The sequence below is a fragment of the Orcinus orca genome, chromosome 18, assembly GCF_937001465.1.
Source record: "Orcinus orca chromosome 18, mOrcOrc1.1, whole genome shotgun sequence".
NCBI classification, from domain to species: Eukaryota; Metazoa; Chordata; class Mammalia; order Artiodactyla; family Delphinidae; genus Orcinus; species Orcinus orca.
This window is the reverse complement of record NC_064576.1, coordinates 66,846,295-66,870,000: the sequence shown is the minus strand read 5'-3', so window position 1 is coordinate 66,870,000 and position 23,706 is coordinate 66,846,295. Positions and strand designations below refer to the sequence as shown.

The 23,706-nt window shown below is 42.7% G+C and overlaps 1 protein-coding gene across 3 annotated transcripts in view; it reads right to left on the bottom strand.

The window, feature by feature from the left end:
• Nucleotides 1-23,706, bottom strand: part of DCLK1 (doublecortin like kinase 1) — a 324,978-nt gene that overhangs the window by 92,276 nt on the left and 208,996 nt on the right. For all 3 annotated transcript variants that reach the window (XM_033410093.2, XM_033410091.2, XM_033410089.2), the window contains exon 5: nucleotides 2,592-2,708. In XM_033410093.2, the coding sequence (XP_033265984.1) occupies nucleotides 2,592-2,708 (117 nt within the window). The remainder of the gene's footprint in view (nucleotides 1-2,591; nucleotides 2,709-23,706) is intronic.

Below are 23,706 nucleotides of genomic sequence, written 5' to 3'. Positions count from 1 at the left end.
CACATTCCAGTCCTACGATTTATGGAAAACAATGAATAGGCTATTTTCAGAAAATTCGGATACAGTCAATATAGAGATAATTCACTGCTCCTTTCCACGGTTTCAAGAGACAAACCTGAGGAGAGACAGGAATCTTAGGCTAGTTCAGTGGAGGGGCACAAGGCAGGTGATCCCCTGACATCCAGCATCTGCACTTTCCCCGAAAAGATACATAAACACCACTGGACTTCCTAAACCCTGCGTTTAGGTCCCGGGGAAAGGGAGTGATCTTGGGGTCCCTGGCATAATCCACTCATTTGCGACCGGGTACTGCTGCTCTATAAACCCCCTCTAAATTAGAATCATCCAGAGGAAGGTGGGAAGATTTGACAGCAAGTCAGAATCAAGAGACAGTCATCACATATTATAAGCTCTTATATAACCAGGAAATGATTGTATGATATCTCCTAAATCAAAATGCAAGAAGTTGAAATCTTGATATGTGTCAAAGGCTTACATTAAAGAAAACGTGAGCAGGGCTTTTTAATTCATTTTGGCCTAAAAGTTAAAGATACCTTGACTGAAGTGTTAATTCTTCAAGAACATATTGATTTTAGAATGGATCTGGATTCCGCTTTCTGTATGGAAACGATAACTCCCAGGCATGGCATACCTATCACTCATTACAAGTGATTGCCGGTCAAACCAACCAGGTTCTAACTATAGCGGAAAAGAGATTCAGGGAAACAACAGAAAATAGAAATGACTGTTTGAATCAATCTATCAATTTTGAAGTAATGTATCCTGTGCATTTTAAACTTCTAAAGGGAATGGTTCCAAACGTTGGCGGTGACAAATACAAATACATTTAATACAGTTGCCTATCTCCTCTTTCGAGTTTCCAAAATTACTTTTGGTAAATGATATATTCATCTTTATTTATAAGATTATAATTAAATACATTTATAAGACTTATATAATCTTAAGAGATGGTGAATAGTAACTATGTGACCAATTAGTTCCAAAGTGAAACAATTTCCTATATTCATTATTATCTTTTTAAGATCAGATTTATGATTCTTCTTTCTTAACTGAAATTTTAGCTTCCCTTTTTGAAATAAAATAGGCTCTTCACTATTTACAAGGTTATTTATTTCTGAGCTGCAAAAATTCTCTCTCCCTTTTTTTGCTCTGTATTACCATCTTTTCCTCCTGTAGGCCTCCATTCAATCTTGGCTGCCATGATTAGACAGCCAGAAAGGGACATGGCAGCTCATCGGTGCCAACACAGAGTGAGGAGAAGGTCTTTGCAGACCTGTCTAGGGAATAGCAGTAATTAGCAACGCCCCCAGGGGAAGGCGACTCTTAGAGAACTAACATGGGCCCGGTGGTCTAGCTCTTCAGCCAACTAAGAGTCCCTTCTTCCAAGACTGACTTTGGAGGTTTCAATTTTAGCTTTTACGAGGAAAAACAGTTTATAGCACCTCCAATTTTAAATAGGGAGGTTATAACTCACACTGGGCAGTGGTGCCAGAGGTAGGCCCTGTAGCCCCCAGCCTAGAGCTCTTTTCACATCCCTCTGGGACCACACTGCTGAGTACAAGAAGGCTTCAATATAGACCCTACAGGTCTTGGTCCCTATTTCTAAGAGCTTCCCTGCCTTCATAAAATCAGGTGACTGACAATCACTTTGATGTATGTATCATTTAATAATTCACATTCAACAGTTTATAGCATTTAATAAATAATTCCCTTCCATCGTGAAGTAGACCTTATACCTAAGACCCAAACATACAAACCGATTCATGTCAGTTTTTTTTCAGATTTCTTTTTTTTTTTTTTTTTTTGACGTGGACCATTTTTAAAGTCTTTATTGAATTTGTTACATGATTGCTTCTGTTTTATGTTTTGGTTTTTTGGCTGCGAGACATGTGGGATCTTAGCTCCCCAACTAGGGATCGAATCCGCACCCCTTACACTGGAAGGCGAAGTCTTAACCACTGGACGGCCAGGGAAGTCCCAATTGATGTCAGATTTAAGACCAAAGAAGGAAAAGGTAGGTCTGAGGCGGTCATACTATAAGTACACATCCTGCTCCAACACCAGCACTAGAGCACAAGGACAGACAGGTCACAGGCCCAGAGTCACTGCAGCTACCCCAGCACCAGTCTCTCCTCACGGCTTTTAGCCCCAGAGCCATGCTGGGGCCAGAGTAAAAAATGTGTTAAACAAAGGCTCAGCAAATATAAACTGTAAACTCCTCACCAGCCAGTCCCAAGAAGAACAAATGCTTTAACAGAGATTTCTCACGCTGGGGGCCTTTATCCTAAAATATAATTTTTGCAGCAGAAATGATGCAAGTCAGAAGAGTACTTCTATCTGTGGGCAAGTCTGGGTTTTCTGAATCTTTACTAAGTTTTCCCGAACCTGATGCTTTTTCTTACAGCCAACATGCTAGACTCTGGCAAATCTGTTCCACCACTTCAACATGTTCTAAAATTATAAACCGGAATCTACACTCTCTTGAAATCTCACGCTCTGGGCTTCACACACCCTCTGTTCATTGTGCGTCAGAAACAAGGCAGCCACTGCAGGCTCCTTTGCAGCTTTACCTGAGCTGGTTGATGCCGGGGATTTGCTGCGCCGGGAAGGTCCTGGGCTCTTGGTGGTGCTCCTGCGGGATGATGAAGCTATTTTGGTGTAAGAAGTGGACTTCACCACTCGACATTCTGGGGAAAGAAGAAAGGCCACACATCATTACAGGGTCAAGCACATACCATTCGAAATGAATAATAAACCTGGAAGTAGAAATACACAGGCATCCTCGGTCACACGTGCTTTCTGCCAGCCCAGTATGTATCTATGACGACAGAACCAAAAAAAAAAAAAAAAAAAAAACCAGAAAGGGCACAGTGAGCATCTTAGACAACACAGTAAATACGGTTGTCCCTCTGTATCCACGGGGATTTGGTTACGGGACCACACACCCCCAGCCACCACCGCCATTGGCTGCTTGGGTCCTGCCCAGGTGGACCTGCAGGAGATGCCAATTTCTTTAAAAAAAAAAAAAGAACAAAAACAAACTACACATATGCACGTATCAGCACAAATTAAAAGGTAGAAGTAAGCAAGAAGCATAACATAATGATATCAGAAGACACGATCAGAACCACCATGTGAATAGTGCCTGAGAGGGTGTCTACGGAGGTTTTAATTCCCAAAACAGATCTTTGGACCATGTGAAGAGGACATCCACTTGGCTCAAGGCTCTGTCCCCACAACGGACAACACATCCTGGAGTTTGTCTCAGCCTTTGGACGTTGGTCTGGCCTTTCAGAAGTACATTAGCAACCAAATCAGACTGCTGTAATGCTGCCTGCCCACTGGCGTGCTTCCAGTTACTTTTTTTTTTTTTTCGGTACGCGGGACTCTCACTGTTGTGGCCTCTCCCGTTGCGGAGCACAGGCTCCGGACGCGCAGGCTCAGCGGCCATGGCTCACGGGCCCAGCCGCTCCGCGGCACGTGGGATCCTCCCGCACCGGGGCACGAACCCGTGTCCCCTGCATCGGCAGGCAGACTCTCAACCACTGCGCCACCTGGGAAGCCCCCCAGTTACACTTTTACCACATGTCTGCTCCATGCCAGGTGCTGAGCTCTGCAGGCACGACAGGGAACACACACGGTTTGGGAACTAGAAACACCGCCCACCTGGTAGTCCAGAGTGGAATCTTTTAACCAGCGAGGGCTCTTTTCTGCTAATTTTTATTTTGCGGACCTCATGTTTGAAAAATGTTGGCTTATGAAACAAATTGCATAAAGTAACAATACATTTCTCAGTTTAAACGAAAACCAGGACTATATAACGAGGGCAAGATGACCAAGACTTTTGGTCCTAGGTCCTGAATGTTTACAGGTCACATAAATTTAAGATAATAATTTTAAAAGCTCGGTATCTTGTTAGCAGGGATGAATGGGTAAAAGAGAAAGCTACCAGATGGTGCACACTGGTAATAACACCCATCCGTGAGCTGCAACATGAGTTAAAAAGTTGACTTTAGGGTTTGTCGCAGGCTGTTTGCCACAGGAGGCAGAGCTGCTGGTTACGGACCCCACCTACCAGCCAGGGCTCGGGATCGGCAGAACAGAACCAATCTCTCCACACCAAGCTGACATTCTTCCAGCTCCCAGAAAGAAAGTCGGTATTTTCGTCAGGTGGCTAAGTCTTACCAGAGCAAATGTAGGCGTTTTATTTGATTTTCAGAGTATTGAAAAAAACCTTGTGGACCCATGCCATGCTTCTCCAGCTTCTCCAGCTTCTCTGGAGCTTAGTTCTCACCATACTATTAATCTATCAAAAGTATTCATTTGCTCCTCTGCCTCCCCACCCCCTACTCCCCTGGGTACCACCTAGGCCTGGCATATGGAAAAGGACGGAATAGCTGCTCAGCAAGTATGGGCCCACATTGTTATTGACCTTGTTACTACTTGTGTGAACTCTTAGTATTCATTAGAGTAATCCAACCTCCCATTTTACAGATAAGGAAACTGAGTCTCCAAGAGGCTAAGTGACTTGCATCAGAATCGAAGTCTCTCAGTTTAGTGGCTTCCTCACCACCCCAGGATCTGATGTGGTGGCCTAAGGAGGCTGCTTCATTGTGAATCAAGGCTGGAAAATTGTTATCAGTGCCCATGGTCGAAGACTGACAAGTGGGTGATGGCGGACAATGGGAAGGACGGCAAACGACCAGTTCTCGTGTCAACATTAAATTAAAATTTAAATACTAAAGCTGCAATTCAATCAACGTGCTTATTGCATCCCCCCCAAAAAGAAACAATGAACTCTCTTTCAGAAGTGGGATCATAGTGAAGCGATCGCTTGGGGGAATCATGGAGTCTGAAAGATAACTACAAGTATTACAAATCTCATACCACTTGCCTTCAGTATAAGAGCGAAGCTTCCTGAGTCATACAGGGGACTAGGATAATTCTGAAAGGCTAGGGCTGAATACAGGAAAACAGAAACAAAACAATGATAGTAACTGCTTTTTTTCCCAAGGTCAAAATAAAACCAATCGAAGAAAATTGTACTGCCAAGCCATAAATTATAAAAAAAAGACTTCAACCATCTTTCCCATTAAAGTTTAGATTTTAAGTATTTTAATTAATTTAAACGGGAATGGTATTTTATGGTGATAAAAGATGCCGTGAAGGACAAATGCTTCATTCCTTTGGAGAGAATGCCAAAATCGTTGTCAGCTTAAAACCACAATTTAGAAACATTGTGCGTAACATGATGTACACGGCCAGTAAAGTAGAAAACCTTATTTGTTCTCATGAAGGACATTTCAGAGAGTCTGGCAAGGAAGGAGACAGCACCCTGCACCCTCCCCACTCTTCTGGGGTCATTTGCCTTTGAGGGCAATCCCTTCATTCTGGTATTTTTGGCACTCTCACATTAAGCGGCCTGCACTTCCTTTGGCTGTGGGGATACTGGACAACATGGACACTTCTTAAGGAGGATGAGATTGAAGGAAGCTTCAGGAGAGTAATTTCTCTTGCTACTGAAGATCGCAGCCTACCCAAGTACAGAAAATCAGATGAAGCACATGAACTGGGTCTCTGATAACTGACCCCCACCCCCCATAGCAAGCAAGTAAGCAAGCAAGCTCTGATTAAATCTGCTTCAGAAAGTCCCTGCAATCATAGCTCTATGAGGGGGAAAGTACCGTTCTCCATATGGTCTGTACTAATGTTAGCTTTACAGACGTTCTCAGGATTTGGTAAGACAGAAGTTACGACATTTCCCACCTTCACTCTGGACCCCAACTCAAGAAACAGGCCTTCTGTGATGGCCAGATTTAGAGACAACCCAGATGCGGATGTAGAGGCAGGAAACTGGAGAAGGAATACATTCTTTGGCCACGTTCCCAGGGGCATGAGAACCTCCACGTATGCAAATTCTCCCGACTCAGAAACAGGTGGTAGGTGGGCTGATGTATAACGAAAGGTGCTAAAGAATAGAAATGATTATAGAACTCTACTGGCGGCACCAGCAGTTCACCTGAGCTCACACAGCAGAGATGCTCATGCATTCAAAGGAGCCCACTAGTATCTTTTGGAGAATCTTGAAAGACAAAGGTGATGTCCCCTAAATGCCTAGGCAGCTTTAGTGACATTTGCATGCTGGCTAGAGGATATCCTTTAAACAAGGAAGTTTTTATTCCTGTAATATCTTTTTTTATATATAAATTTATTTTATTCATTTATTTTTGGCTGCGTTGGGTCTTCATTGCTGCACATGGGCTTTCTCTACTTGGAACGAGCGGGGGCTACTCTTCATTGCGGTGCGTGGGCTTCTCACTGTGGTGGCTTCTTGTTGCGGAGGATGGGCTCGAGGTGCGCAGGCTTCAGTAGTTGTGGCATGTGGGCTCAGTAGTTGTGGCGCATGGGCTCTAGAGCGCAGGCTTAGTAGTTGTGGTGCACGGGCTTAGTTGCTCTGCGGCATGCGGATCTTCCTGGACCAGGGATCGAACCCGTGTCCCCTGCATTGGCTGTAATCTCTTTTTAAAACCAGCAGAATAAAATCACTGTCAGGCAGAGACCTCTCAGTGATCACAACTCTAAATTCAGTTGTTCTGAGCTATTCAGGAGATGGGCAAGTTCATCTAGAAGCATCCATTATCAGCAGTAGATGCTTTGTGCTTTCTTCCCCATCCTGATTACAAAGACAAGCTTCCTCTTAACTTGGCAAAGGTAAGAAGCTTCCAAATGGAACAATAGTCCTGTCTGTGGCTATGTGCAAAAGACAGTTAGGGAGCACATTTAGTTCTAGAGACTTTGTATAAATATGGCACAAGCTTGGTCACCAAAAGAGAGAATCTGCAATTCTGGCTCTCTAAGTGTCCAATGAGTAGCTCTCACATGTTCATATGCTCTGGGTTGGAAGGAACCCTCCAAGAATATCAAGGTTGTCAATGGTTACCCAATCAACTCTCTGCTCAATTCATGAATGTCCTCTCCAACCGTCTCGGTAAGGGGCTGGCCAGCTTCTTCTTGATCACCTCCGGTGCCTGGGGGATTCACCACCTTCTGCCTCAAGGGTTTTGAAGCTCTGACCATCCTGCTTAGCCTCCAGTCTGTCAGCATGGGTGAGCTGAAAGACCAGTCCTGGTATGACCTAGGCCACAGTTTACTTTCTATAGAAACATGATGATGCTTTAACTTCACGGCAGTATTACAGGAAAATCCAAATGCTGGAAGGGTTGATCTGCATCTCCCAGGTGCAATGCTCTGATAAGGGCTGAGGTCCATCCTCTTGTTTCTGCACCACCTAGATTCGGAGCCAATCCTGACACTACAGTGAAACTCCCTTCCCTACTGGCAATGGGGTTTGGAACCAGTGTTACTTTCCTAAGCTCCAAATGCAGCAGGTCCGGAATAAAAGCAGTGGAGATCGAAACACTCAAAACCATAGTCTTTAAAAAATAAAGCCTGTAGCAGATTGAGCTGGAAGCAGACATCAGCTGGAGTGGCTTAGCTGGAGAACAAAGTCCCAGAAACTGAGATTTTTAAAGCACCTTCTAAAAATATAGCCACGCGTGTCTAAAGCCAGCACCTAGACTGGCCCACCGCTTTCAGAACCCCCGGCTCAGGACTCCAGATGGCACGCACGTGTTCCCACGCGGCAGGGCTGCTGGCTGTGAAACTGACACGAACCAGCTCTGAAGGCATTTGCTGGCTGAGCGCTGACCCTTTCCATAACCTCTGCAGAAGCTTTTCTGGGGCTGGGATGTTCCGTCCTGACATCTCAAGAGTCACCACTCAGATCTACTGTTTTAATAGCACGAGTGATGCTCTTCCCCAAATTACTTTCTTTTCTCCTGATAGTCAAATAAAAGTTAATTTTCCCTAAGTAAGAGCTGAGTGTTACGTGGGAGCTGCTTTGCTCTAGGAGATCGCCTGGTAACCCAGGTTCCTGCTATCTTATGTCTGTCACCCCTAAGTGTCTTCCTCTACATGGTCCCAGCCTGCCCATCGTGCAGTCTCCAAGTTTTAGCCCTTGGGGAAAAGAGGGAGGCTTCCCAACATTAGACAGGAAGAGCTGCTTTGTGCCTGCTCCACCAGATCCTCATTTCTTGACGCTGATCTATCTCATTCTTTCTTTTTTCCCACAACAACTGCACTGTTCGGTGCCAGTCGCTAGTTGAATCCCTGGTCTCTACCCACTGGATGCCAGTAGCACCTCTCTAGTTGTAAAGACCAAAAAATGTCTCCACACGTTGCCAAATGTCCCCTGGGGGGAATAACCCTTGGTTAAGAACCACTTTTGGATCTCTCCATTAGTGATCTTTCCAACGGTCTTCAATAAATTCTTCAATTCTTCCTTGAGGGTGTTAATGAAGCCATCGCCAACCACCAGCCTGGGGCCCTAAACAATGCATTCTGCACGTTATTGCTGTAGATGTGGCCAACATGAATTGATAGTTCCGGGCATCTGTGCATCCACTGCAGTGTAGATGATGTGATGGGCAGTGTTGAAAGCCTTCCAATTGTCTGTTAAAATCGGATCAGCAACCATTGTTTTTGCCATCTCTGAGAACACGGTGACACGGGGTCTTGAAACGCTGGTGGTTTCCTAGTTGAGAGTTTGGAAAATGGAGGAGGTCATGGGGGCACAGTGTAGAGAAAGAGGACTTGCATGCTGTGCTGAGCAAATCTGAGGGTTGCAGAAGGGCCAGGAGCATTGCCCCTAATCCACTGCACTCTCAGTCCAGTCCTCTCCCTTCCAAGTACCACTTAACCTCTGCAATGACACGTTTGGAACCAATCCCCAAATAGTGCTACCCAAGCCATTTTAGTTGAGTGCAAATATCCAGGCAGGAGATTTTGGTTCTTACCTATTGAGACTGGAAATTTGCAACTCTATTCATTAAGCCAGATAGCACTGCCTCAAAACAATGGAGTTATCCCTCTTCCGGCTTCCCCAGGCCAGCAATCAGGGCACACCTGAAGCCTTCCCCTTTTCCACTATAAAGCGTGCCCACTCCTCTGCCTGCCTTTGGGTCTCTGCCAAAATGCAAATGATGGTGGCTGACTCCTTTGCTTTAACAAGCTCACAGTAAATAGCCTTCCCTGGTTCTCATTGGTTGCTCTTTATTTCCACAACATGCACGGCTCTCCCTCTTAAGCTGGCCATAAAACGAAGTAACTAACTTGACTTGAGCATCAGGTTGCATGAAACAGGCTTACCTTTCTTCATTAGAGTTATGACAGCATCCACAGGAGGAAACAGCACATGAACATCTCCCATCTCACACTTGACCTATGCTCACTGAGGCATGACGGTGCACATCATCTGAATGATGACTTTTTTCTAAAGTGCATGTATTGATTTCCTGTGGCTGCCACAACAAATTACCAAAAATGTGTCGGCTTACAATGACCAAAATATACTCGCACATAGTTCTAGAGGCCAGAAATCTGAAATCAAAGTGTTGCAGGGCCACAGTCCCTTCGAAGGCTCTAGAGAATCTCTTTCTTGCCTCTTCCACCTTCTGGTGGTTCCAGGCATTCCTTGGCTTGTGGCCCCATCATGGAGATCTCTGCCTCCATCTTCACATGGACTTCCCCTAGGTGTGTCTGTGTTATCTGCTTTTGCCTCCTTCTTAGGTGGATATTTGCGATGGCATTTCAGGCTCAACTGGATGACCTAAGGTAATCTCATCTCAAGATCCTTCAATTAATTATATCTGCAAAGAAGCTTTTTCCAAGTAAGGTAACATTTACGAGTTGACATCTTGTGGCCTTTCAACCTGTCAGAGTGTGTGTGACGCAACTTTAGGACAAGCCTTTCTTGAAAACTTTTGTCAGGATTCTGTTGTTACTCCCCCGCTTAAAACCCTTCTATGACTCCTTGCTGCTCTTTGTGAACAGCCTTAGTGCAGCCTTTAAGGCCCCTGCCCACCTCAGCTCCTCTCTCTCCCTTCCTCTGAACACATTATTTTAGTTTCTGACAAACACTAAGCATCTTCCTGCCTCTGGGCTTTAGGACATTAATTTCCCTGCACAAGGAACAATTCCACCCTTGTGCTGGCTCACTTCAGCTCACACTTCCCGGCTCAGCTTAAATTCATCCATCTTGCAAATATTTACCAAGTCCCTGCTGTTTAAGTGCCGATGCAGCAGTAAATCAGAAGACAGGGTACCTACTCTGATGGGAAGTTGAAATGCGCCTTAAAAACAAAAACAAGAACAAGAGCTGATTTTCTAAGTGCTTTGCCAAGGGGTGAAAGGAGGCTGTGACAGCACCTGGGTGAGTGGTTTCTCGATGGTGATGGTCAGAGAAGGTCTCTGGGTGTAGAGGACATCAAAGGTGAGCTCCGAACATAGAAAGGAACCAGCCACGGGTAGATTACAGGAAAGAGGTAGGCGGGGGCCAGATCAAGTCAGGGTTGGGGAGACAAATGAGGGGTTTGGATTTTACTCTAAGCAGGATGGGAAGTTATAGAAGGGCTTTAAGCAAAGGCATTGTTGTGTTCTGATCTGTGAGCCTAAAAGATCACTCTGGGGCGAATCTAGGAGAGGAAGGGTGGTGGCTTAGACTAGGATGCAGGTAATAGAAATGGATGGACGAGAATGACTTGAGATATGATGTGGAGGTCCAGTCCACAAAGCTTGAGGGTGGACTGGGTGGTGGTGGGGAGGGCTGGGCAGGACAGTCCCAGCTAACACGACCTTCGTCAGGTATACTTCTGAGACCTACTGACTGGTCTACACAATGCAGTGGCTTCAGGTGCCAAAGGCAGGAGAGACCAAGAGTTTACCAAGGCCCATGGTCTTCCTTCAGGGTAAAGGACAGACTTTCCCACTCTTTAAACATGCAGAATCTTTGTTGTTCTTTTGACCAACAGAATTAGAATCACTGGAGGTAGAACCTGAAGCGTTAAGAAAAATCCCCAGGTGACCCTGACGGTGTGAGTCCACAGACCAGCAACCTTTTGCCATTCTCTGGTATATAGATAAGAAAATGACTGAAGAAAATCGGGAGGTTCAGCATTTGAAGTCATTGTGCAATGTGGCGTCTGGAACAAAGGACTAAGCTAACAGCCCGAGGAGATAGATTAGCAAGATAAATCTGTCTTGAAAAAACAACAAACATCCATCCTATTGAGATTTGGTCCCAACTCAAATTTTCAAAAACAACCAACTGTCATCCTGAGGCTTAGCCTAAAGCAGACTTTGGAAGAGAACAAGAGTTCACATGTATTAACAACGCATGACCACCTGGTTTTCATTAGCTACGAGATGGAAACGATCTGAAAGATAGATAAGAAATAGATAAATTACCCAAGAACCAAAAGGAATAAAATGGGTACAAATTTCTCCTAGAGAAAGGAAAAAGAAACAAAAGAAACCCAAAACAATAAAAAATCATAGAAGCATGAACTGAAAAAAACTTGATAGCTTTCTCCTTGAGTAAGGCTACTTTTATGCCTGACTTTATCCTGCTCCTGCAGAAACAAAGATAAGTGTACATTCTTGGTCCAGTGGGTCCAGCCCAGGCCCGAGTGGTTCAGGAGTCGGGAGGTCTGGAAGGGTCTCGCTGGGAAAGGGAAAGGTGTGGAGTTACAGGGCAGCCCACGTGATGAATGCTGAGAATGCCAGGTGTGTCATTCACAGTGGGTAAGGCTCTGTTCTAAATTATCCTGTGCCCCCTTAATGAAATTAGGACTAGTCATAGCTTAGATGGGGTCCACTCTTCTCCCATCAAAACAGAGTCACAGGCTCTATGCTGTCCAACAGTTTGGGGCATTTTGCTTAGAGAAGTTCTCTAGCATCTTGTGCTAATGTGGTCCATGGGCGAGCAGCCTCAACATCGCCCGAGAGCTTGCAGACTCTCCGGTCCCACCCCAGACCTACTGAATCAGAATGTGCACTTTACCAACGTTCCTAGTAATTTGTATTCACATTAAAGCTTGAAAAGAACTGCTCTAGAACTATGGATGGACGCCCTCAGATCAGTGGCTCTGATCTAGGGGAGTATGTGAAAAACAACAGGTCCCTCGTTCCAGTCCCCAGAGATTCTGACCTCAAAGGCCAGGCATCTGCATCTTGGACAAGCACCTCAGCCGATTATGATTCTGCCACTCAAGGAATAATTTAAGAAACAGGGCCATAGATGGTAATAAGTAGGAATTAGTAACTGTAGGAAGGCATTAAATAACAGACATAGGGCTTCCCTGGTGGCGCAGTGGTTGAGAGTCCGCCTGCCGATGCAGGGGACGCGGGTTCGTGCCCGGGTCTGGGAAGATCCCACATGCCGCGGGGCGGCGGGGCCCGTGAGCCATGGCCGCTGAGCCTGCGCGTCCGGAGCCTGTGCTCTGCAACGGGAGACGCCACAGCAGTGAGAGGCCCGCGTACCGCAAAAAAATAAAAAATAAAAAAATAACAGACATAGTCTAACATCTTCTTGAGAGGGCAATATTTTACAGTAGTGTCTCTAGCTTTCCCTATGATAAGAATCACTTGGGGGTTATTGTTGAACATTCAACTTCCCAAACCCCTTCCCCAGATGCTTTGATGCAGTAGGTCTGGGATGAGGTTCTGGGAATCTATATTTTTAACAAGTACCTTGGGTGGTTCTGATAATTAAAGAGGTTTAGGAGAACTACTGTATTGGAAAATATCCCGTCCCAGCCAGCTCATTATCTGTCGGTTAAAGCAGAAGAACCAGGTTCTTGGTGGGGAGAGGGACTTGTGTACAAAAGAAGTTTCCAGAAAGTCATATACCCTCATCTAAATGTTCTGTGGAGTGGACCTCAGGCCTGATTAGGAACAGAGATTTTTCGCCAGCAAGAGGTTCCTGCATTTGAGGAATAATCAGCTGAGTCTCATCCTGAGAAAAGACACACAAACCTGCATCAACAGGGGGTAAATGAGATTTGGGGGTCCCTGCTTTCATGTCCTGAGGTAAAGGCAAGGCTTGGGAAGATAATTCTCCAATGTGTTTGAGCCTCTGAGTCTGCCCTGTCATCTCAAGGAGAATTAAAAAAAAAAAAAAAAAAAAAAACCCAATAGGGAAACTAAGGGGAAAAAACCCTTAACTATAAGACCAGGAATAAACACTCAGACTCTAGTGCAGAAGAAAGTAATCAGACAGAATGACTGTCATGATAAACGAGAAGCTGAAGTTACATGGTTATAAAGGGATTGAGTGATACTCAAGAATAACGATGCAAATCTACTTCTAAGCAAAGTCTCCCTGGGAAAGAATTTTATTTAGAGGTTTTGCCTTCAAGGAATAGGGACAATCATGGGGGTTGACAAGACTCAGCTGCTTCAGGGAAGAAACAGGTAACACAAACGTGTGCATGTGGCAGAGCAGAAAAAAATCAGGACATAAAGGAAAGCTGCTAGATAATAAAGGTTGACTAGGTTCTTAAGAGAGCTTTCATTTCCTTCCAAGGAGATACTTAAAAGTACGGCAGCCATTCGTTTTCCTACAAGCAGTTAGATATTGTTCTAAATATCAACAGGTTTTAGAATGAATGACTTCTTGGGATATTACAGAAATACCTACCCTGAAAAAACAAAATATTTGTAAAAGTCCCCCATTGGTACCACACAAGCAATGCTTCTAAGAATGTTCTAAGAGTGCCACCAGGGAGATCCACTGGAGAAATTAAATTAAGTGCTGCATATAAATTAGTTTTCTGGGAATCAGTTCTGCCTGTGGATTTCTAGGGTACTCTTTGAAGATAGCAGCATGAGAGAACACAGGACACGGGGATGAAATACATTCTTTCCTTCTTTTCACAATCAGTACAGAAAACAGACAATGCCCACAACAGGACAGCTTTTACAGTCTGTCAATAGCTTTCCTGACTGTTATACTGCTTCAGGGAAAACAGAAAGTCAAGTTATTTCATTTAGAGATTAAATAGGATAAAAAAATTTTTAATTGATACAGCCACTATGGAGAACAGTATGGAGGTTCCTTAAAAAAAACTAAAAATAGAACTACCATATGATCCAGCAATCCCACTGCTGGGCATATACCCTGAGAAAACCATAATTCAAAAAGAGTCATGTACCAAAATATTCATTGCAGTTCTATTTACAATAGCTAGGACGTGGAAGCAACCTAAGTGTCCATCAAGAGATGAATGGATAAAGAAGATGTGGCACATATATACAATGGAATATTACTCAGCCATAAAAAGAAATGAAATTGAGTTATTTGTAGTGAGGTGGATGGACCTAGAGTCTGTCATACGGAGTGAAGTAAGTCAGAAAGAGAAAAACAAATACCATATGCTAACACATATATATGGAATCTAAGGGAAAAAAAAAAGGTCATAAAGAACCTAGAGGCAAGAAGGGAATAAAACAGACCTACTAGAGAATGGACCTGAGGATACAGGGAGGGGGAAGGGTAAGCAGGGACAAAGTGAGAGAGTGGCATGGACATATATAAACTACCAAACGTAAAATAGATAGCTAGTGGGAAGCAGCGCATAGCACAGGGAGATCAGCTTGGTGCTTTGTGATCACCTAGAGGGGTGGGATAGGGAGGGTGGGGGGGGTGGGAGACGCAAGAGGGAAGAGATATGGGAACATATGTATATGTATAACTGATTCACTTTGTTATAAAGCAGAAACTAACACACTACTGTAAAGCAATTATACTCCAATAAAGATGTTTAGCTTTAAAGCCCAGAGACAAAACTGCACAGGTTTAATAGAAATAAGAGATACATTTCTAGGTGCTACACTTTCTAGGATCATTAATATAGTCTAAGCTTCTCCAGGGCCACTCCCTCTTCAGTCCTGCAACGTTTGCTGAGAAGGCAACTGTGTTTTCAGCCGGATGGCAATACAAATCGAAAGAAGAAATGTTCTGAGTTGCTTCTATTTTTGACAAACTGAAGAGTTCACCTCAGTAGATATATCCTGCTCTTCCACAGCTGGCAATCACTTAGGTGACACACTTGTCAAATATAGCTAATAAGGCTGCATGTTAAAAGCTTGGGGGAAATTACAGGTTGTCCAAGTTCCACAAGTGATCTGTTTGGGTGGGCAAGGAAGTGAAGGGAACACCTGAAAAAGGCACAACCAATGTGCAGTGGGCATTTCCTGGTGAATCTCCTAGCTGTTGCTGACACTGCCTTTTCAAGCAGTTCAGCTGGGTCTCTCAGTTCAGGATGAAACAGTTAAAAGAAACAGTGCACAATCAGACAAGGTATTTGCCATCATTTTTGTGACCCACTGGATTTCTGGCTGCGTGATCTGGGTTGCTCACAGACCATAAAAGATGCTGTATTCGCTTCTCAACCCTTCCCTCTCACCTTGTTTCACATGAGTCATTTTTCCATGAGGGAGAAAGTCTATGGGAAAGAATGATAAGGAAATGGAATCTGGGAAGAGCAGATATTAATATCAGTTTTAAACAAAAACTCCCTGTTCCTAACTCTGTGAAAACCTGAGGAAGACCATTATCTAGGACCTGATCTCAAGGAGCACAACTTAATCCCTTATGTCTGGAAGCTAGGTTATTTGTTAAGGGCAGAGTTATAGCAACATGAATAGGATAGGAATGGATTTTCAAAGGGAAGTATGTCCACACATATATAGGGAACGTGAAGTTATGAATGACAGAGTTTTCCTGGACTAGACACATGTCTGAACAATGTCTTCTTTCTAACGTCTTTCACATTCATGCAACGTGAGGGAGATATTTTAAGAGTGAGTTAATTCTGTGGGTAATTCTCTGTATCCTGTTCTGAAAACTTAAGATTTCCTTTCCTCACTTTTGCCAAAAACTGTCACATTTATTATTCTGTTTCTCATGTTTCCTTGTTACTTGACTTTCCTTTTAATGAGAAGTATCCTTCACATTAACTGCCTAGTAAAATCCTTGGTTGTACAGTTTAATTTTCAAGTACCCTCTTCATGAGCCATTTATCTATTTTCCCTTCTATTCCAAATGACAGACATTAAATTACATCTCTGGGTAGATGTGATTAATCTTCTACCCCAAAGTGAAGAAAAGAAGAAAAAGGCTAGAAACCGTTAAAGCCTCTTTTCTTTTTCACTAGGAGAAGGCAGAGTATGGGTTGAAAACTTCATTTATTCCCCTTAAACCTATTTGAAGATCACCTTTAAAACAAGGGGTCAGATGTGGCTTGAAATGAATTCCCTGTGCAGTACTTACGTAAGTCCCTGGGCTATAGTATTTCAAGGCTGATAAATATGGTAGTCACATGAAGGTAGCCATCTAATATGACAGTATATAGCATTTTGGAGGGATTGCGGTCTTTCAAGTAAAAGGGCCTGGTTAGAAAGGAGGCATCAGAGTTGACTTGCTGGAAAGCTGCCTGAAATCAGATGATAATTCTATCTGCATTTGGCCCTCAGCCATCAAACGAGTAAGTCATTATTGCAATCTACTAGGATAGTTATCTCTGGCCGAGGAGGTCACTGAATCACTTCAGCACATGCGTCTAGACTTAGCATTTTCAAGTATTTACCCAATAAACGGCAATGTCGAGCTAAGGTAAACTTGTATTTTTTATGGCAAATTTGGCTCTTCATTTCCAAAATAAAGAGGAAAGTGTCAAGCCATATTTAAAGACATTTGATTTCACATGGAGAGGATTTTGTTTTCCTTCCCAAAAATATTAGCAGAAATGTATTTAAATAATTTTTAGAAGTCTGTTTGAGTTAGAAAACAGATGAGTAATCTTGTTCTCCCCATCCTTCCTGGCACATCATGTACCCAATAATTTTTATATTTATTTATTTGTTCATTTACTGGCTGCGCTGGGTCTTTGTTGCTGTGCGTGGGCTTTCTCTAGCTGTGGTGAGCAGGGGCTCCTCTTCGTTGCAGTGCGCGGGCTTCTCGTTGTGGTATCTTCTCTTGTTGTGGAGCACAGGCTCTAAGCGCACGGGCTTCAGTAGTTGTGACGCATGGGCTTAGTCGCTCCGCGGCGTGTGGGATCTTCCCGGACCAGGGCTTGAACCCGCGTCCCCTGCACTGGCAGGTGGATCCTTAACCACTATGCCATCAAGGAAGTCCCAATTTTTATTTTTATTTTTATTTTTTTAAAAATGTTTTTAAATTTTATTTATTTATTTTTGGCTATGTTGGGTCTTCGTTTCTATGCGAGGGCTTTCTCTAGTTGCGGCGAGCGGGGGCCACTCTTCATTGCGGTGCACAGGCCTCTCACTGTTGCGGCCTCTCTTGTTGTGGAGCATAAGCTCCAGATGCGCAGGCTTAGTAGTTGTGGCTCACGGGCCTAGCTGCTCCGCGGCATGTGGGATCCTCCCAGACCAGGGCTCGAACCCGTGTCCCCTGCATTGGCAGGCAGACTCTCAACCACTGCACCACCAGGGAAGCCCCCAATTTTTATTTTTAAAGAAACTTAAAACATCATTTAGGCTAAAAGAGACGATATCTAACACAATGGTCTCTCAACAACCACAGGGTTCTAGAGAGGTCTACCGGGCCCCACTTAATGGAGAAAACATGATTATACATAAAAGTTTCAACATTTAATGCATAATTTCATAATTTTTCTTTGAAAATAATCTACCAAAAATGTTTTGTAATGGATTTATTATTTGTATAAAGATGACCTTTAACCATTATAAAAATTCCAACAGTGCAAAAAAGTTAAAAGAAAGCAATAAATCATCCCAAACTAGGAGTCAGAAGCTATGCCATGCTCTGCATGCTAGAATTTTCTGTGTCTTTCCTTGGCAACCACTTTTTTTTTTTTAATTTTTTTTTTTATACAGCAGGTAGTGTATATATGTCAATCCCAATCTCCCAATTCATCCCACCACCACCACTTTCCCCCCTTGGTGTCCATACATTTGTTCTCTACATCTGTGTCTCAATTTCTGCCCTGTACCAGTTCATCTGTACCATTTTTCTAGGTTCCATATATATGTGTTAATATATGATTTTTTTTTCTCTGAGTTACTTCACTCTGTATGACAGTCTCTAGATCCATCCACGTCTCTACAAATGACCCAATTTTGTTCCTTTTTATGGCTGAATAATATTCCATTGTATATATGTACCACATCTTCTTTATCCATTCGTCTGTCAGTGGGCATTTAGGTTGCTTCCATGACCTGGCTATTGTAAATAGTGCTGCACTGAACATTGAGGTGCATGTGTCTTTTTGAATTATGGTTGTCTCTGGGTATACGCCCAGTAGTGGAATTGCTGGGTCATACGGTAATTCTATGTTTAGTTTGTTAAGGAACCTCCATACTGTTCTCCATAGTGGCTGTATCGATTTACATTCTCACCAAAAGTGCAAGAGGGTCCCCTTTTCTCCACACCCTCTCCAGCATTTGTTGTTTGTAGATTTTCTGATGATGCCCATCCTAACTGGTGTGAGGTGACACCTCACTGTAGTTTTGATCTGCATTTCTCTAATAATTAGTGATGTTGAGCAGCTTTTCATGTGCTTCTTGGCCATCCGTATGTCTTCTTTGGAGAAATGTCTGTTTAGGTCTTTAATTTTTTTCTTTATATTTTTCTGCATTTCCAATTTTCTGTACTATACAGTGTTGCTCTTTAAGTGTGAAGATGTTCTGAAGCTTTACAAAATGTGAATTTTGACAAGTGAATCCAAACAGTGAAGAAGGGCATGAAATAAAACTGTCTCTCTCCCTCTTCCTCTCTCAGTTCAGCACCCAGAGGTAATCACTGCTAACAATTTCTTGGGAGTCTACCATAAAAATCAGTGCATATACAAGTGTGCACATATATATGCATCTGTGTACATATATGTATGTGTTCTTTTGTATTACAATAGAAAATAATACATAATATTGATACTCTGATGTTTTTCCCCCACTTAACAATACATATTGGACAAGTTACCATATTGGCCCATTTAGGTTGGCCTAATTCTTATTAGTGACAGCACAATATCCCAATAAATGAATATATCGTAATTTTTTTAGCCAGACCTCTGTTGATAGCATTTACCTTTTTCTCTAGATTTTTGTGGTTACAAATAAACTACAATAAACTTTATACATATACTTTTGTACACTTGTGCACAAAGCTTTCTAGAGACACAGTGCTAGATCAATGATCAAAGACAGATGTGCCTTTAAAGTTCTTACAGATTGGTGCCGTTTGGCACTCTCCACTCTCTTATCAACTCTCTTTCTTATGAGAGTGTGTTTCTTCATATTTTCACAACACTTTCTTTACCTGTTAAGTAAAAATGGGATTTCACTGTTGTGTTCATTTACAGTTCGTTACTACTTAGTGAATTGAAAGCTTACTTCCCATATATTTGTAAGTCATTTGGATTTTCTCTCTTGTGAACTGCCTGTCCACATCCTTCATCATTTTTCTGTTGTTTGTCCTTTTCTTTACTGCTTGATAAATACTCTTTGTGTGTTGCAAAATTTAGTCCCTTAAAGGGTATGTTTTACAAAAGTAGTGTTTTTTAATTTGTCTCCTGACTTTAAAATTTCATAGTGTTTTGCCATACAGAATTAATTGTTTTGCATTATAATTGGATAATCTTTTCTTTTATAGGTTCTGGGAATTAATTATTGCAAAGAACCCATCCAATATGATATTTAAACAAAAGGTCACAAAGTGTTTTCAAGGAACGTTTTCATTAGGTGGGTGGCATTATAGGTTCTGGAAATGACCACAAATGTTTGTAAACATAGATAGACTATACAGTGGAGTTCTGTCTCTAGGAAATAGCACAAAATGCTGAAGTTTATAATATTTGTAAAAAATCAAAATGTTTATAAAAAACCAAGCTGGAAAAATCTTCCAACCTTTTGAGTTACCATTTCCTTGTAAGAGCTATAACAATCATAGTTGCTTTATCCCCAATTATAACATTACTTTTGTCACACAAAAAGGACTATATTATAAACCTAGGTTTACAAATACAGGATTCTTCTCCTTCTGTTTGAATAAAAATGAACTGTGGGACTGTTCAGGGGTAGGGGGTTTATTTCTGTGGTGAAGAAAATGTTCTAACCTTGATCATGGTCATGGTTAGAATTGTTTACACAATTCTGCAAACACACTAAAAGCCACTGAATCGTACACTCTAAGTGGGTAGGTTGTATGGTATGTGAATCCTGTCTCAATGATGCTTCTAAGAAATATTAAATGTGGTGAGTTTTGAATGCAGCTGTGTGCAAAATAAACTACTGTGTTTTGTCCCCTTACTGCCCACAGCATCTTCTGTACCAGCTAGGACACAACTTCATTTGGAAACTGGTTTTCGGTGGGCTCACCTTTGGAGATTCCTTCCCTCATTGTTTATTCTCATCTGCCCTCTTCCCCTTTTCAAATTCTCATGACTGGGGTAGGAGCCAGAGCAGATGGAGGGGGATTTTCTGACCTTCTTTCCATGTTTTTGTTATTCCTCTGACCCCTGGGATTATCATTCTTCCTCAGTGTAGATGCTCTAGAACTTGACATGCCACAGTGTGGGTTAGCAGGAGGTAAGTAACCCTGGATGAGTCAGAGAAATTCAGCTTGGTTGGTACCAGCTGGAACATCATAAGGGATTTTCGTGCTCTAATGTGCTCTCATCTTACTGAGAGGAATGTGACCCAACACCTTCAACAATTAGTTACACAATCACTGTTTCTTAGAGAATCTCTTTCGCCTCTCTCCTTAAATACCTACGATGATTATTCAGTGGTAGACTTTTTCTGCTTTTTGCATTTTTATTCTTTAAGACCTTTCATTAAAATACAATACAGAGAATAAAACTATAGGCATTATTACATTATTTCCAGTAGCTTTGGATGACTGTTACCTTCATCGTTAAATTCTGAACCTCCAGAGTATGAGTCAAAATCAAGGTAAATGGCCTTTCTCTCTGGCACAAATCTGCAATGAGTCAGTGATGAGCAAAAATCTCTACAACTAATTTAATTCCGTGGAATCATCCTTAACACACGTAACTGGGAAACACTGTCAAGTTTTTTGATTCCATTTACTAACGTATTTGTGAGGTTTCTAGTGCCTTCGACTTAGGAAAATGTTAATCAGATAGATGTCAGTATCTAACAAACAAATTTTATCAAGTATTCTGGAAACCCCACAAAGGGTCCCAGATACGATCTGTGTCCTTAGGAGTACGTCATCCACGATCATGGCTTTAGTCTACCTTGTCATATGAAGGTGTTCTATGGTAAAGGAACAGTCAACTATTTTACTAACACAGGCAGCTGCTGCTTCAACCACATCTTATTTCCCTGTTCCATACACAGGAAACTGTCGGGTAGCCCCTCCTGCCAAACACCTCAGGAGCTCTGCCTGTTCATCTGGAGATTTTAGCATAGGGTAAATAGCCTTGGACGATTCAAGGAAATTTTTCATGGCTGAAAAGATAAATGGAAAGCCCCTGATATCGCAGAAGAAGAAAGAGGCATAACTAAAATATGCTAAAACAGGAAAGTGCACGGACTCAGCTACATACATAAAAACACAATCTATTTTCAGCAGCGGAAAAGTGGAACTTTGTTTTCAGATGGGAAGTTGTGTCTGGACACGTAGGAGGAGCCCAATACTACTTGTTTAATGAATAAATGAGACTCCAAACAAGGACATCAACTCTATTCTGTTAGTTTCTTTCAAGGGGTCTGAACTGGGGGGCATCGGGACTCCAGCAGGCAAAGAAAAAGGTGAAAGGGGAAGGCAGCTTGTCCAGAAGAATATGAAATATTCCTGCTGTTCACTCACAACCCCCGCTCCAAACTTATTCATTAATTCATCCACGTGGCAAATATTTCTTGAGCATCTACTATGTGCCAGATACTGTAGCTATTCAAAGATTAAAACTCCATCTCTATCCTTAAAGAAAAAAGACCAACACATTAACAACTCTGACAAAGTCATTAATAGTTACGATTCACGGAGCACTTCTTGAATGCCAGGTAGTATGCTAATTCCTTTACATGTGCTATCTTATCCATGGCTACATGCTAGGTCCAAGTGCGACCGTTTATACAGATGAAATCAAGGCTTATCAAGACAAGGGACTTACCAAGGGCCATACAGCCACACAGTGGCAGAGCCAGGACTTGAACTTGGTGCAGTCTGAGGCCAAAGCCCCAGTGTAACTGTCAACCTACCCTGGAAAGGGCTCTCATAGCAGAAAGGGAAGGCCTGGCAGCAAGGGGAGAAGAAAGCCATTGTGCACAGAGCACCTACCTCTGCTCTACATTCTCATCTTTGAGCTGGGCCTACAAGGAGGAGTAAGAGTTTCCTCCAGAAAAAGAGGAAGCAACAAGAGGGAAGACACAGGGCTTCCCTGGTGGCGCAGTGGTTGAGAGTCTGCCTGCCGATGCAGGGGACACAGGTTCGTGCCCCGGTCCGGGAGGATCCCACGTGCCGCGGAGTGGCTGGGCCCGTGAGCCGTGGCCGCTGAGCCTGCGCGTCCGGAGCCTGTGCTCCGCAGCGGGAGAGGCCGCAGCAGAGAGGGGCCCGCGTGCCGCAAAAAACCAAAACAAAACAAAAAAAGAGGGAAGACACAAAGGCACAAAAGTGCACAGGTCACTGACCGCACCAGAACGTAAGTGTTTAGGGGAGATGGGAGAGCTTGAGAAGAACGCTGTGTAAAAGCTGTGTGCCACGTTACTCATACGCTCAGATTCTTCCTCTGTGATTCTTCTTGCCTGCTAAGCCTGCCATGGGTATGCGAGCAAGAGGAGTACAGGACAGAGAAGATGGCCAAGAACTCAGATTTCAGCAGCGTTTCATCTCCAAACACTCCCAGACAACCACCCTCATCTTCAAACATTTCAACACTGCAGTAATGATGAACAAAAAGAGTGATTCCAAAAGTCAGTAATATTCAAGATTAAAGATATGCATATTTTTTTCATAGGGAGGAAAACTTCAGATGAAAATTCTTTGGAAGGGTTTGTAAATATGCTTTGATCATTCAGAATTATCCTTCACATACCTTTATAAATAATAACAGAAGACCAATTATGATTTGATGGTTCATGGTTCTTTGGGACAGCATTTAGTTTTAGATGAGCCCCATTTAAGTCCCCATAGAGGTGTATTTTTTCTAAGCTGTATCTATTTTAAAGCACAGTGGGTCCTTAATGTACATACTACCCTTATTCCCACTTTCCTTGAGTAAACTGTCTTCCTTAAATGGTATCAAAGATGGTTAGTCACATCTTCATGTTCATAGCGTGAGGTTAGCTATCTCTATGAATTATTTTATGTCAGGACTGTGGAGAACACAAATAAAGCATCTATTTTATGAGAACATGTAACCATCTTACAGTAATCTTTATAGCTCAGTATCTATATAGTACAGCAAAAAATCAGGGATGAGTGAACCCATGTGCAAGATGAACAGGACAACATTGCTCCAGCTGTGGTAAGCAGTCTCCATAATGCATATTCCAGGAGAACCTTTTTCCTATCGAAGGCTGTTAAACCAGAGAGGGGAAAATGAGAACTAGACACATTTTTAAAGTAGTACATCAACTAACTTTTATCATTAGTTAGTTGGGGAATTTTATTGGTGGTGATGGTAGGCAGTGGGCTAAGTCTTCCCTTCCCACGTAACCGAAACATAAAAATTCCAAATCCCCCACTTAAAAATAAAACAAAACTGAGAACAACAATCCACTTGATCTCAGGAAATACTATAAAAACATACACATCTGACAAAGGAGAGTGTAACTGAT